We start from the raw sequence: 12,437 nt of genomic DNA, 5'->3' as shown, positions 1-12,437 counted from the left end.
CAACAGGGAGTGGTGAGGTCTGTGCCCAAACTGAATACCCAGTAGAAAAGCACTGAAATTCAATTTTTGTAAAAGATTTATTTATTTTAGAGGGTGGTGGAGGGGCAGAGGGAGAGAGACAGAGAATCCTCAAACAGACTCCCCGCTAAGCATGGAGCCCAGACATGGGCCTCAATCCCAGGACCCTGAGATCATGACCTGAGCCAAAATCAAGTCAGACACTTAACCAAAGGAACCGGTGTTGTTCAGGTTTAAAGGGCTTTAAGTCACTATTAATGACACCATAAATTTAAATACCATTTCTCAAAGTCTCAAACTTCTAAAAATCTTATTTGTAAAGATACATGGTCTCTGATCCATGGAAAAAAATCAATAGCTCAGTATCATTTTTATAACTGATGAAAAATCCATTTAAAAACTAAAGCCTCTCTTTAAACACACACACACACACACACACACACACACACACACACTCAAAAGGCAGAATAACAATTCACAGAGGAGTTCATACAAATGGTTAATAAAAATCTGAAAAATGCTTTCATCTTCACTAAAACTATATGAAATGAAAATTAACTGAGATAACATTTTTTTCCCATTGGTGAAATTAGCAGTGATTTAAAAATAAGAATGCACAAAGTTTATGAGGAAATGTCAAAAGGGGTACTCACACACGATGGGGATGCTTGATACCAAACTATTTCTAGGAAAATAATTTAGCAACAGAGCTCAACGATTCTATGAACTCCGTGTCAGAAGAAGTTTTGCTCCCTTAGGAATAAACCAAATGTTTCCTAGTGGATGTAACTGAATCTCATTTTGGTTTGGTTAGGACAAAGTCAAAGACAAATTTGCGGCTCAACTTTGAATCAGTAAGCTACATTTCATTTCAGACTAGGCCTTTATCTCCTAATTTATCCATATTTCCCCTAATTTTGCTTTTCCCATTTTACTTCCATCTCATTTTGAATGCCAAGAGATATCTTAAAAGAGCAGTATAGAAATAAGTAACATAAGAGCAGACAAAAAGGAGCTTCCCAAGGATGAACTGTGGTATTGATATTTGCACTGCTATTTTACTAAATGGAGAATAACTTGACTTAGCAGAAAGTGAGATTTTGCCTCACGTTACAAAGCCGACCACCATGCAGATACAATGAAATGGTCTCTCATCTTTTTGAGACACAGCAATATTGTTTTAAAGCCTTTATTTTTTGGTAGGGGTACCACCACACCAAAGTGGAAGACAAGAGATGGGACAGTAACTCTGGATAGTGACTCTTCCTAAAGCACGGTCTGCCATGTCTTTTCATGAGAATCTAGGTCAATTACCATTCACAGTCATCTCTGCTCCATGAAATCCAATGGTGGAATCCAATGCCAGGTTAAATACCCTGGTAAGTGACAGAAGAGGGAAATGATGACTTGACAGGTGTCTTTTAGCTAACTAAAAAGGCTCACTTATCTAAATTTTCTGGGATGAAATACTCTGACTTGTCAAGAAAGTTACATAAAAGACACTTAAATAAAATACAGAGTTCATAAATGTCAGATGGGCAAACCTGAAACACAATCATAGCAAATATGCAATAGAAGGTAACTTTGGGGGGCAACTGGTTAGCTTAGCTGGTAGAACAAACAACTCTTGATCTTGGGGTTGTAAGTTCGAGCCCCAGGTTCTATGTGGAGATAACTTAAAAATAAATCTTAAAAAAAAAAAAAACAAAAACGAGGGTAACTTTGGGCAAGTGATTTTAATGCTTAAAGCCTTGGTTTTAACACCTCTTAAAAAAATTAAAAAAAAAAAAAAAGAGGAGAAGCTCTTCATATCATTTAGCTCTGTTCTAAGAACTGACAGCAGCAGCTGCCTCCAGCCCACGAGGCCCTGGATGCCAGGATCAAGTCCACTCAAGCCAATGTGATCACGGGTGAGTTACTCAGTCTTTCTAGATACCAGTTTCTGATCTGTAAAACGGGCCGGCAAGCACCACCTCTCAGGATCACAGGCAGGGTTCAAGGAGGTAAAAATATGGAAGGCGTCGTCTCACGGAAGGCGTAAGTTGTAGAACGACGCTGATGCACTCAATGTAGGCTATGGCTCAGTATTATTTGAAGTATTACTCTCCTGATCTATAAAATGATGAAAATGATACTCACCCATTGTTATGAAATCAAATAAGATAAACAACACAGATGCCAGTAAAAGCAATAGAAGATGTACTGTGTGTGGGGGGTGGGGGTGGGGGGATAGTCAGGATTGCGACGAGGAAGTGCTCACTAGAACCATAAATTCTGCTAAGCTACCTCAGATGGTATGAGTCACCCCCGTGATAACAAGTAATTTTTTAATGCAATAACACCTGTTGGGATTCCATCCAAGGAAAACCGTGGAACGGACAGAAAATCTCACAAGAGGTTTAGCGCTCCTGAACACAGTTGCCTTTCCAAGCCTCTTGGACGAGAGAAGATGTTTAATGCTAAGAGGCTTCGCACTCTGCCCCGTGTCATTGGCGTGGCTGCATCCTCACTCCCTAAAGACCCATGTCCCTTCTGCCAGAGAGGCTGCCTCAGAGGAAGCTGCTTCCCAGGGAGGGCCTCACTGTGCTCCAACCTGCCATCCCTCCTAACCTCCCCCACTCCCACCAAACCCACCAGGGACTCCCCTTCCCTTCCTGCCTTCTTCCCAGAGCCAAACCAAGCATCTTTTATTATCTCTGCCACAGGCACAGAGCTCCCTCCTCCCCACCTCCCAACATACCTTTCCATCTAAGTCTTGTGCTGCTCTCTCTCTCTCCCCCTCCCCCCTCCTACCTCTCCCCCTCCACCTCTGCTTGTCCCTGTCCCTCTGTTCTTGTCTATCTCCTAAAATGGCCTCCACTGTCTGCACACAGACCTACTAGGAATTCACTGCTTCGCGGATCCAACTGACCACACAGGACGTGGAACCTCGAGCCCGGTGGCCTGTGGACCTGAGCGCACAACCCATTTTTTTTAAAAGCAAGGAACAGGTCACCAAAGCACAAGACAATCTACTACTCAAAGGTTGCTCTTTTCCTTTCTCAGGAAAAGATCTGATCTACTCACTCTCTGACAAAAGACTGGTAATTCCACCTCACACAGGAAATCCTTCGGGCACTTTGAAAGGAAGACGTGACAACCAAACGACAATCAGAGAGTCCCCTGACTACCATCCGGTGTAAAGTTTCTCTCAGCTGCTCAGGAAAAACGGACCACTCTCAGTGGGGGATACAGCAGGCCTCGAGCCGATGGCATACGTGAACAATTATAAAAGGGTTTAACATCATCTGCCTCCCTCAACCACCACAGAAGTTGGAAAACTGATATATATTCATATGCACACACATATAGAAAGTAAATGAATGGGAGGAAACTCAAGCACCCAGCCCCTTTGCTGCATTTCAGAAATGCTCCCTGCCCTGCCCCCATGCGCGCTTCTTGCCTTCCCAGTGGAGCCGGGGCGGCCCTGCTCTGCAGGTCTCGGAGGGACAGCAGAAAGAGACATGCATGACTGATGACACCACCTTTCGCCTTTTGCAAGAAGCCTATGCTTTTGCAGAGTCTCAGGTCATACTCTCACTCATACAGGAGCTAGATTTCAGAAGAGGACTGCTTGGGAGACAGGGATGACAAGGAAAGGAACCAGTGGCTTGTCGGTTTAGAGAGAAAAGGAGAAAAAAAAAAGTCGGGAAGAATTTGGGGCCAAATAATCATAACCATAAGCCCTGGAGACCTTAGTGGTTAAAGCTCTAGGCTAGAGGCTTCAAACCAGTCCTCGTACATGTGGACTTCAAGGATTCTTTGTTCAGCTGATGCATAATGTTTTAAAGATGTATGCCTACATTTAAAATATGGGAGGCTTTCCACGAAAAACAAATCTAACAGCTCCAGCCCAGTTGCTTCAGGGCGGTCACAGGTGGAACTGAGAGGTGGCTGCTCCCCAGTGCCCCTAGTGGCCACACCGTGACTCTCACTAACACCCCCACTCCCTCTACTACCCTAACCATCCCCCCCACCCTCCCCGCCTAGGACTTAACCCTTTGATTTCCCTTCCCCTGTCCTAAAGGACATGTGACGTTATGGTTTCTGACTAAGGGCCCTAGAACTTGGTCTACAAACGAGAAAAATAAAACCCAGAGTGGTGGAGTCATTTCTTTAAGATCACACAGCTTTTCAGAGCAGAGCTGTGCAAGAACCCAGATCCCTTCACACAGCCAAGTATTCCTGAACCCCCGTTTTCAGCACAGAATCTTGAGTTGTGGAAACAGCCATGCTGGCAGCCTCGCTCTGATGTGCCCCTGCCCAGGGAAGCCATCTGACCTCTGAACTGGCTGACCATTAAAACTCCTTCACCTTCACAGACGAGTCGCTAAGCATTACCACATTCAAGCAGCGATGGGTAGCGTCCTCCCACATGCCAGGCCCCTAGTTCTAAGCCTCTAAGACCACTTGGAATGAATGATCAGTCAACAGCTTCTAGTTTCGGTTTTGGGTCAGATTGTACTAAAATTGGCCTCTTGGGGGGATGCATTTTTACGCCCCTACATGGGTTCTCAGAAACGTCCTTTCTTCTCTGCACCTCACATCTTCGCTCTTCTGGGTTTGTTCCTGCAAACAGAGGTGTGCGCCAGTGTACATGCATCACAGGTTTGTCTGGTTTTTGCAAACAAAACAAGTTATGTCCACAGCTTTTACATATTTCCAAAGTAAACCATATAAAAATTTAACTCTAAGTGATTTAAAAAAAAAAGAAGAAGAAGAAGAAGAACAACACATATGCAAAGTACTTGAATTCCAAAGCAGGTGGTTGTTGTAGGCGTCGTTGCGGTTAGTAGGTAATAAGCATACTTACAACCCATATGATGATCAGTCTTCTGGATAAATAAGGATCAATGTTCCAGTGAGTGAACGGAAGAAATGTGATGTAGAAGACTTCTTGACCCAGAGCAGCAGAAAATCGGAACAGGTAATAGTAGAAATAATTCTTCACAATGTACTTCTGTACATAAGCCTAAAAGACAAAAGTTAGAAGACTCTGAGTTCCTCCCCAACATGTCACTGTAGGGCAAGCTTTTTAAAACTTCTGTGTAAAACTCATGCGCTCTCAACTGCCAGGGTGTTTCCATGATGTAATTACAGTAGCACTGCTATCCGTGTTCTCAACCCTGATACAGAAGAGGTTAGTTCTTCATAAAATTAAGTAGCATCATGACAGGCTATCAGCAGAAGGCAAGGCCAAGCCTCAATCTTGTCTCCTTTGTATATACAGAAGGCAAATGCTGTGAAGACACTTTCTGGGTTTAGGATTATAGTAGGTAGAATAACATAGCCAAATATTTCCCCATCCTAAGGGATCTGTGAACTTGCTGCCTTACGTGGCCAAAAGGACTTGGCAGGTGTAATTAACAATGTTGAAACAGAGAGATCACATTCTCTTTGGGCTCAGTGTGACCACAAGGATCCTCGCAAAATGGGAGAGGGAGGCAGGAAGGTCAAGGAGAGGGTGATCTGAAAATGGGGAGAGGTCCATCGGGCAAGGGAGGCAGGGCACCCCTGAAAGCTGGAATAAAGAAAGGGAAGATTCTCCCCTTGAGGCTCCGAAAGCTATGAAGTCTCAGTGATGCCTTGGTTTTGTCTGAATATGAACCATTTTTGGACCTTGGACCTCCACAGCTGAAAAAGATACATCTGTGTTGTTTTGAGCCACTGAGCGAGTGGTGGCCTGACAGAACTGCAGCAGTCACAGATAACGAACACGGGACTTTAGAAACATCACTCACCAGTGAATATTTTTAGTTCACCTTTTTTTTTTTTTTTTTAAATTTGAGAGAGAGACCCAGTGGAAGGAGAGGGAGAAGCAGACTCCCCAGTGAGCAGGGAACCAGACTTGGGGCTTGATCCCAGGACTTGAGCCGATGGCAGATGCTTAAGTGACTGAGCCACTGGGGCGCCCCTTGTGTTTACTTTTTAAATGGGATTAGTACAGTCAACCCAGTGGAGGGATGGTATAAGAAACACATCAAGGGGGTGCCTGGGTGGCTCAGTGGGTTAAGGCTTCTGCTTTCGGCTCAGGTCATGATCTCAGGGTCCTGGGATCGAGCCCCACATCGGGCTCTCTGCTCAGCACGGAGCCTGCTTTCCCCCCTCTCTCTGCCTGTCTCTCTGCCTACTTGTGATCTCTCTCTGTCAAATAAATAAAAATCTTTAAAAAAAAAAAACACACATCAAGAACATTCAGGGTCTGCTAAAATGCAAACCTATTTTCAACCATTCCTTCCCTCCTTCTTATCCTGGCAGCAGGCAAGGGGAAAAAAAAAAGACTTAAGGGGGTTAAAATAGGAATATGCAATCTATTTTAAACTGTGACAAATGTCCTTAAATTATGGTAGATTAGTAATGAGTTAACAAACAAAAACATGGTCACCCTGTTAAATCAATCTAAAAAATAGAGTTTTCATGCTGCTTTATATGGTAGTCATAAACTTTATAAAAATAAAATCAAAGCAAAATGTCAAGGATGAAAATAGGGAGAAGATGCAGACCTATGGCAGGGGCAATGGTGTAAAGGGACTTTTGTAGGTCTGCATTTTGGCTCTGCTTTGTTTTACACCAAGTCTGAGGTGCTCAAATCCTGGGGGAATTCAGAGAGTAAGATGCATATGCATTTATTCTGCAAACACTCATTCTGTGCCTATTGCAACTGAGAACCCGTGCGTGCCAAGGATATTCAGATGAACCAGGCACAGTGCCTGGCTTCCAGGCGCTCTTGTGTGTGTGTGGGGGGGTGTGCCAGAGAGTACTGTTTGGGGGAATGAAGTTTTAAAGGACCAATATGGTGTTCGAGGCTTTGAAAAAAAGCCAAGATTACTTTTATATTTAAGGAATAAAAAAAAATGACCTTGGAAATTGCACGAATATTAACTGTACTTGACACTGTTGGCTGCCTGCCAAGTATGCATTCCTCTCTTCTAAAAGGTTCCCAATTTTATTCCAACATCTCCACCTCCCTCCCACCCCCTGAGTCACAGGACTCAGGGGGAAGTTGACACTGCTCTTAGCTCCAGTCATGAGAAGTTCAAGGCTTTGGCCTCAAGCCAAGAAGTGCATGGCACAACCCAGAAGAAAGTCACTGGTCAGGGGCAAGCACATGCTTTTAGCTAAACACTGCATGTCTCTTCAGGGACAAAATTTACTTCTAAGTAAATTCAAGTTAGGATGGCGACAGATCCATCCTAAATAGGGAAGACAATAATGCCCACAATGAATGAAATAAGGAAGCGTACAGAGTTTCATCTCTCTGCCAAGATATTAGGGCTGGATTTGCAGAATAAGAACCAATAAAATAAAATTGTGACAAATAAATGACAAGCTCCTTCCCCTCCCTGATAGGAGGACTTAATCCAGCGGCTTCTGTTTTATAAGTGTACGTCCTACAGGCCCGTCCTTGAGATAAAACCTGTAAAAACCCCTTTGTACATAAAGATTTGTTATTTTAATCCACCAACTACCAGTATACCCAGGAATCTGTCCTGCCTTGAAGCTTTACAGGGAGGAATTTCCCAGACTCTGAAAAGGGTCCAACTCCTCCCTGTGTCGTTTCACGATACCGAAAGGTTATAGGACGTTATCAACACTCAGCAACGACCATTTCCCTACCCCAGAGATCTCTACCTGAGACCAAGTTCAGTACCTTAATCCTGGTAAATAACTGGAAGACTGTCAGGGACGACAGCAAATCACTTTCGTGTGACATACTACTAATTAACATCTTTCGACTTGCTTTTTACAATCTCTGAGGAATTCTCTTCTTTGGAGGAGAGTTAGATATTCTTTAAATTTTCTTAGGAACAGAAGAAGCAAAAGTGAAACTAAAAATATCAGCACATATATAGGACACCCGAAGGAGTTTTTAGATAACATCTCTGAATATGTAATTAAGTAGTAGCAGGAGAGCCAATATCGGTCTCCAAATTCTTGGGAATTAGATGAACCTAAATAAAAGAGTTCTTGTCTTTTCCGAACCAGAATCTACATTTCCCTTGTAAGAAATCTCAGTGTAGGACTTCAGTATATCTTTGGACATAACAAGAATGCCAGTGCCTGTGTTGGTCTCAGTGGGAACAATTAGAGGGAGCGGAAACAGGGAATGGTAGATAAAGCCAATGGCAGAGAGGGGCAGAGTTGAAGCTGGGAGAAGGGAAACCAGGTCCCAGGACTCTCCTCGATTTCTGGAGAACCAGCCACTCGCCAGGGCTGACACGCCAGGCTGTGGGCAGCGTCTCTGGTCCACGAACCCAGGAGGCAGGAATGAGCAGCTAGTTTTTACACAAAAGGTCATAAAGGCATTGGATATTTAGGTGGGTGGAGACCTATGTGTAGAAATCGACGATTTCTCAGTAAGCTGCTCATCTGTCACAAAGCCAAATGAAGAAGTTTCTAGTCAACAGGGAGGATAAGACAGAAAGGCCCACATATCCATTATTACTAGTGGCAAACGTCCTGGACATTCCTATTTGCATGTTTTGTTTATTGCTTTAGTTTTCGGGAACTTAGAAAACAAAAAGTGTTTCCACAGGTGAAAACAATTTTTCCTTTCACGGCATAATTTTCTCTAACGCAGGCTCCCGAGATGGGGCTGTTGGGAACGGCCTTTGGGGGGAGAACAGCTGCTGTGTTTTGCTGCTGCGTGTTCTCAGCAAGGCTGCTTTCAAGGCATAAATAAATCAGAAGGAAGGGGAACCACACGGGGTGACTGCAGGCTCTTAGGGAAAGGGCACACAGGTACAGGATTTCTGGACTTGGCTCTCCCCACGCCCCACCCGCCCTCTACCCCTGAACACCTTGAACGGTGTTTGGTTTTCCAAATACACTCTGAAGAGTCCTACACAAAAAGGAAATCCGGCCAGGTCAGCACCGCTGGATGCAGTGAGGGCTGACCCAGACAGCAGAGGAGCGACCGACCGTGGAGTGGGCCTGGCAGCTGGCCCAGCCTTTGAGCTTTCAGAGGAATACAAGGAATTGCTTTTAGCCGAAACAATACGTGACCCTGGGGAGGTGAATTCGCCCTTCTGCACCTCAGCAGCCTCAGCAATAGAGGATGGAGTCTGGTTAGCTCCGTTGCTTTTTTTTTTTTAAGATTTTATTTATTTATTTGAGAGAGAGACAGTGAGAGAGAACATGAGCGAGGAGAAGGTCAGAGGGAGAAGCAGACTTCCCATGGAGCTGGGAGCCTGATGTGGGACTCGATCCTGGGACTCCAGGATCATGACCTGAGCCGAAGGCAGTCGTCCAACTAACTGAGCCACCCAGGCGCCCCGCTCCGTTGCTTTTTAATAGACGAAAAACAATTACAGGTGGGGAAAGGCCCCTTAAATAAAATGTCATCCCAGAGCCTATTCTATAAAATAAGACTGAAAGACTGGACTAACTGAAAGTGAGGGGGAAGTATAAGGGACCCCTAATTTCAGGCCAGGCCATCTTGTTACCCCCAAGTCTTTCTCTGGAGTGTCTCCTTGAACACAGGTCGGAGATCAGCTTGAAAACCATTGACCTTCATCTCTGTCAGACCTCTCATACCTTTCTGTAAGGAACCCGGGGCCAGAAGGACACAGGCTATGGGTCTGCCGACCTTGAGGTCTTTATTTAAAGGATTTCATAAACTCAGGCTGTCCTTGTGAGGTCATTTTACTTATCTTTTTTTTTTTTTTTTTCAGATCAGAGCTGTAACCGTGTTTTTGAAAGGTCAAGTTTGAGAGAGTCCTCTACTTCAACAGAGCCCGAAGGGATTCATGTCTAGGGGCATGCCGTCTGCGGCTCTAAGCAGGGCACTTTATTTTACTTTTTATTATTTATGTGACAGAGACAGAGAGAGAACACAAGCAGAGGAGGCAGCAGAGGAAGAAACAGGCTCTCTGCTGCGCAGGGAGCCCACACGGGGCTCGATCCCAGGACTCGGGGATCATGACCTGAACCCAAGGCAGACGCTTAACGACTGAGCCCCCCAGGCACCCCAAGCAGGACACTTCAAATGGAAAGTAGCAGGAAGCTCATCTTCTAGGGCCGAGATGGGGGGTCACATCTACATGGGGGTACGGCCTGGTCTTACTTAAAAAGAAGTTAAAGGTCCAAAGCTCTTTTATAAAAACACACTGAACAGCAGCATTCCCTTCACGGAGGCCTTGCTTTAGGGAAGTTTTACACCCTGACGAGAAAGCAGCCACTGAACACAGAAGCCGGGCAGAGGGAAGGCCACCAGGCCCCCGGGGTCAGGACCACATACTCTGGAGCAAAGGACCGACATGCACGACTGCATAGTCTCCCACCAATGCCATGATCTCCCAGGGCCTCAGTTTCCCCTTCTGTAAATGGGAATAATAAGAGCACTTACCCCTTGGGGACACTGGCAGGATTCAATCAGTGTTGCTGATAACACCCGCCAAGCCCTCGGCACCAAGAAGTGACTGAGCAGCCCGCCATGACCCGGACGGTAGCTGGAGAGATTTCCCAGAAAACACTTCGCCGTTCTAGCGGGCATGCGCCTCACCTGGATCCGGGCCGCGCGTCCTCGCGAGCTCCCACGTGATCCCGGGGCTGCCCTGTTGTGCAGCTGCGAACTTTGAGTAGAAAGGCCAGCCCACTGAGGAGTTTTTAAAGACAAAAGTCAAGCTCTCAGATTGGCAGGTGTAGGAGATGCTCCCCGTGGGGTGCCTGGGGGGCTCCGTGGGTTAAAGCCCCTGCCTTCGGCTCAGGTCATGATCTCAGGGTCCTGGGATCGAGCCCCTCATCGGGCTCTCTGCTCAGTGGGGAACCTGCTTCCCCCTCTCTCTCTGCCTACTTGTGATCTCTCTGTGTGATATAAATAAAAAATCTTAAAAGAGATACTCCCCCTGAAACAGCAGCCAGATTGAATAACCAACTGATTATTAAGAATTAATAAAATTCTTATTTTATTAAGAATGAAAGGAAAGAAAGAGAGAGAGAGAGAGAAAGAAGCAAGCAAGCCCGTAGGCATTTGGGCTCCTTGCCTTCATTGGAGAAGGGTTTGTTTAAATTCCTGGACGACAAATCCAAAATTAGTGAGGGAGTCCTGAAGTTTCGAAAACACGCCTCACCTCTCAGGGCATCCCAACAAAGAAAAACAAACCTATTTCCTTAAAAAGAGCTTTTGCCGTGCTGTCAGACTCCTGTAGGATCCTGGCTTGAAAACTAGGTTCCCTGACCTCTGCAGGCCTAAGAATCTGTCTTTGGGTTCTCCGTTACAAAGGAGGTAGCAATTTGCCTTTTTTTTTTTTTTTTAAAGGAAAGATTAAAAACTAAGAGGAAAGTATCCCATATCCTATTAAAGCTGATGGTCTTTGGAAGTTCTGAATTTTTTTTAACACAACTTTGGAAATTCTTTGTCATTTCTCCTTATATCCGCATCCCCGTGCATTCAGCCTGCACACTCGTCCTCATTCATTTCCGAAGGTTGCCCCCCGGCACCCGCTTGCCCAGGATTATTTTTCAAGATTGGCTACTTCTTCATGTGCTTGGGATTGTGGGAGAAGAGGAGCATCAGCCTCTGGTGTCCAGATTTTTAGCCATTTATGGAGACTGGGGGCTCCTCAGAAAAATACCTTCCATGGTTAGGGCAATGCCTCAAATGCCAATAGATTCAGGACTAAAATTCCACCTAGTCTTGCTGTCATACCCTGCATATATTCAGCCAGAATTTCTGATCTAGAGCCCAGAGATTGGGAAGGGCGAATTCAAGGAACTCAATGCCTTTCAATAGAATCTATGATTTGCAATTTTATGTCATGCCATCTAGCTCTGAAAGACTAGGCTTGGGTGGACTTGTCCTTACACCCTGGAGGAATATTTATAAAATAAACTCTCTCAAGCTATCATGAGACACAACTACCTAGCATGTTAACACACCATGTACAAACCAAGCAAGGCCCAACATTTCAAAAGAAAACTGAAAATGGCAAATCTTTTCTCCATGTCTCTGTAGACGAGTCATTCAGTGTTTGCTCTTTGGTGATGGAAAGTTGACAATAAGCAAGATTATTTCAGTCAGCAATGTGAGGAAATTAAAGCGAATAGTGTGATACAAAGTGGTATGTGTGTTTTAGGGGTTGCTCACCAATCAGGGCCCCTTCGAGCTGAGCCCCGGACAGGAGGTAAGCCAGTTCCTTTGGGGTCTGAGGGTCAGAGAGACCGCTTACTAAGACCCTGAAACAAGCAACCAGGTCCGTGCATCGGAACATGGCAGGAGAGAGAGTTGGGGAGAGAGACAGAGAGGGAGGTGCAAAGCAGGAGCGGGGTCAGGCCAAGCCTTGGGGTTTTAGGCTGGCAGAAGTGGTAAATTGCTGAGACAGTTTCATATAAGGGCATGATCTGATCTGCTCTGACAAGACTAAAACAAATTTTGGCAC

General features: G+C 45.2%; 1 protein-coding gene across 1 annotated transcript in view; it reads right to left on the bottom strand.

Moving 5' to 3' along the window:
- The window catches only part of SGPP2 (sphingosine-1-phosphate phosphatase 2), a 110,820-nt gene that overhangs the window by 60,872 nt on the left and 37,511 nt on the right, over positions 1-12,437 (bottom strand). Inside the window, exon 2 of the mRNA XM_045078784.1 lies at positions 4,871-5,029. Coding sequence (XP_044934719.1) covers positions 4,871-5,029 — 159 coding nt within the window. The remainder of the gene's footprint in view (positions 1-4,870; positions 5,030-12,437) is intronic.

This window comes from Mustela putorius, unplaced genomic scaffold (assembly GCF_011764305.1).
Source record: "Mustela putorius furo isolate JIRA1106 unplaced genomic scaffold, ASM1176430v1.1 tig00000275_pilon_pilon_pilon, whole genome shotgun sequence".
Taxonomy (NCBI): Eukaryota; Metazoa; Chordata; class Mammalia; order Carnivora; family Mustelidae; genus Mustela; species Mustela putorius.
Note: the sequence above shows the minus strand (reverse complement) of the source record. Positions and strands in the feature narration are given on the sequence as shown.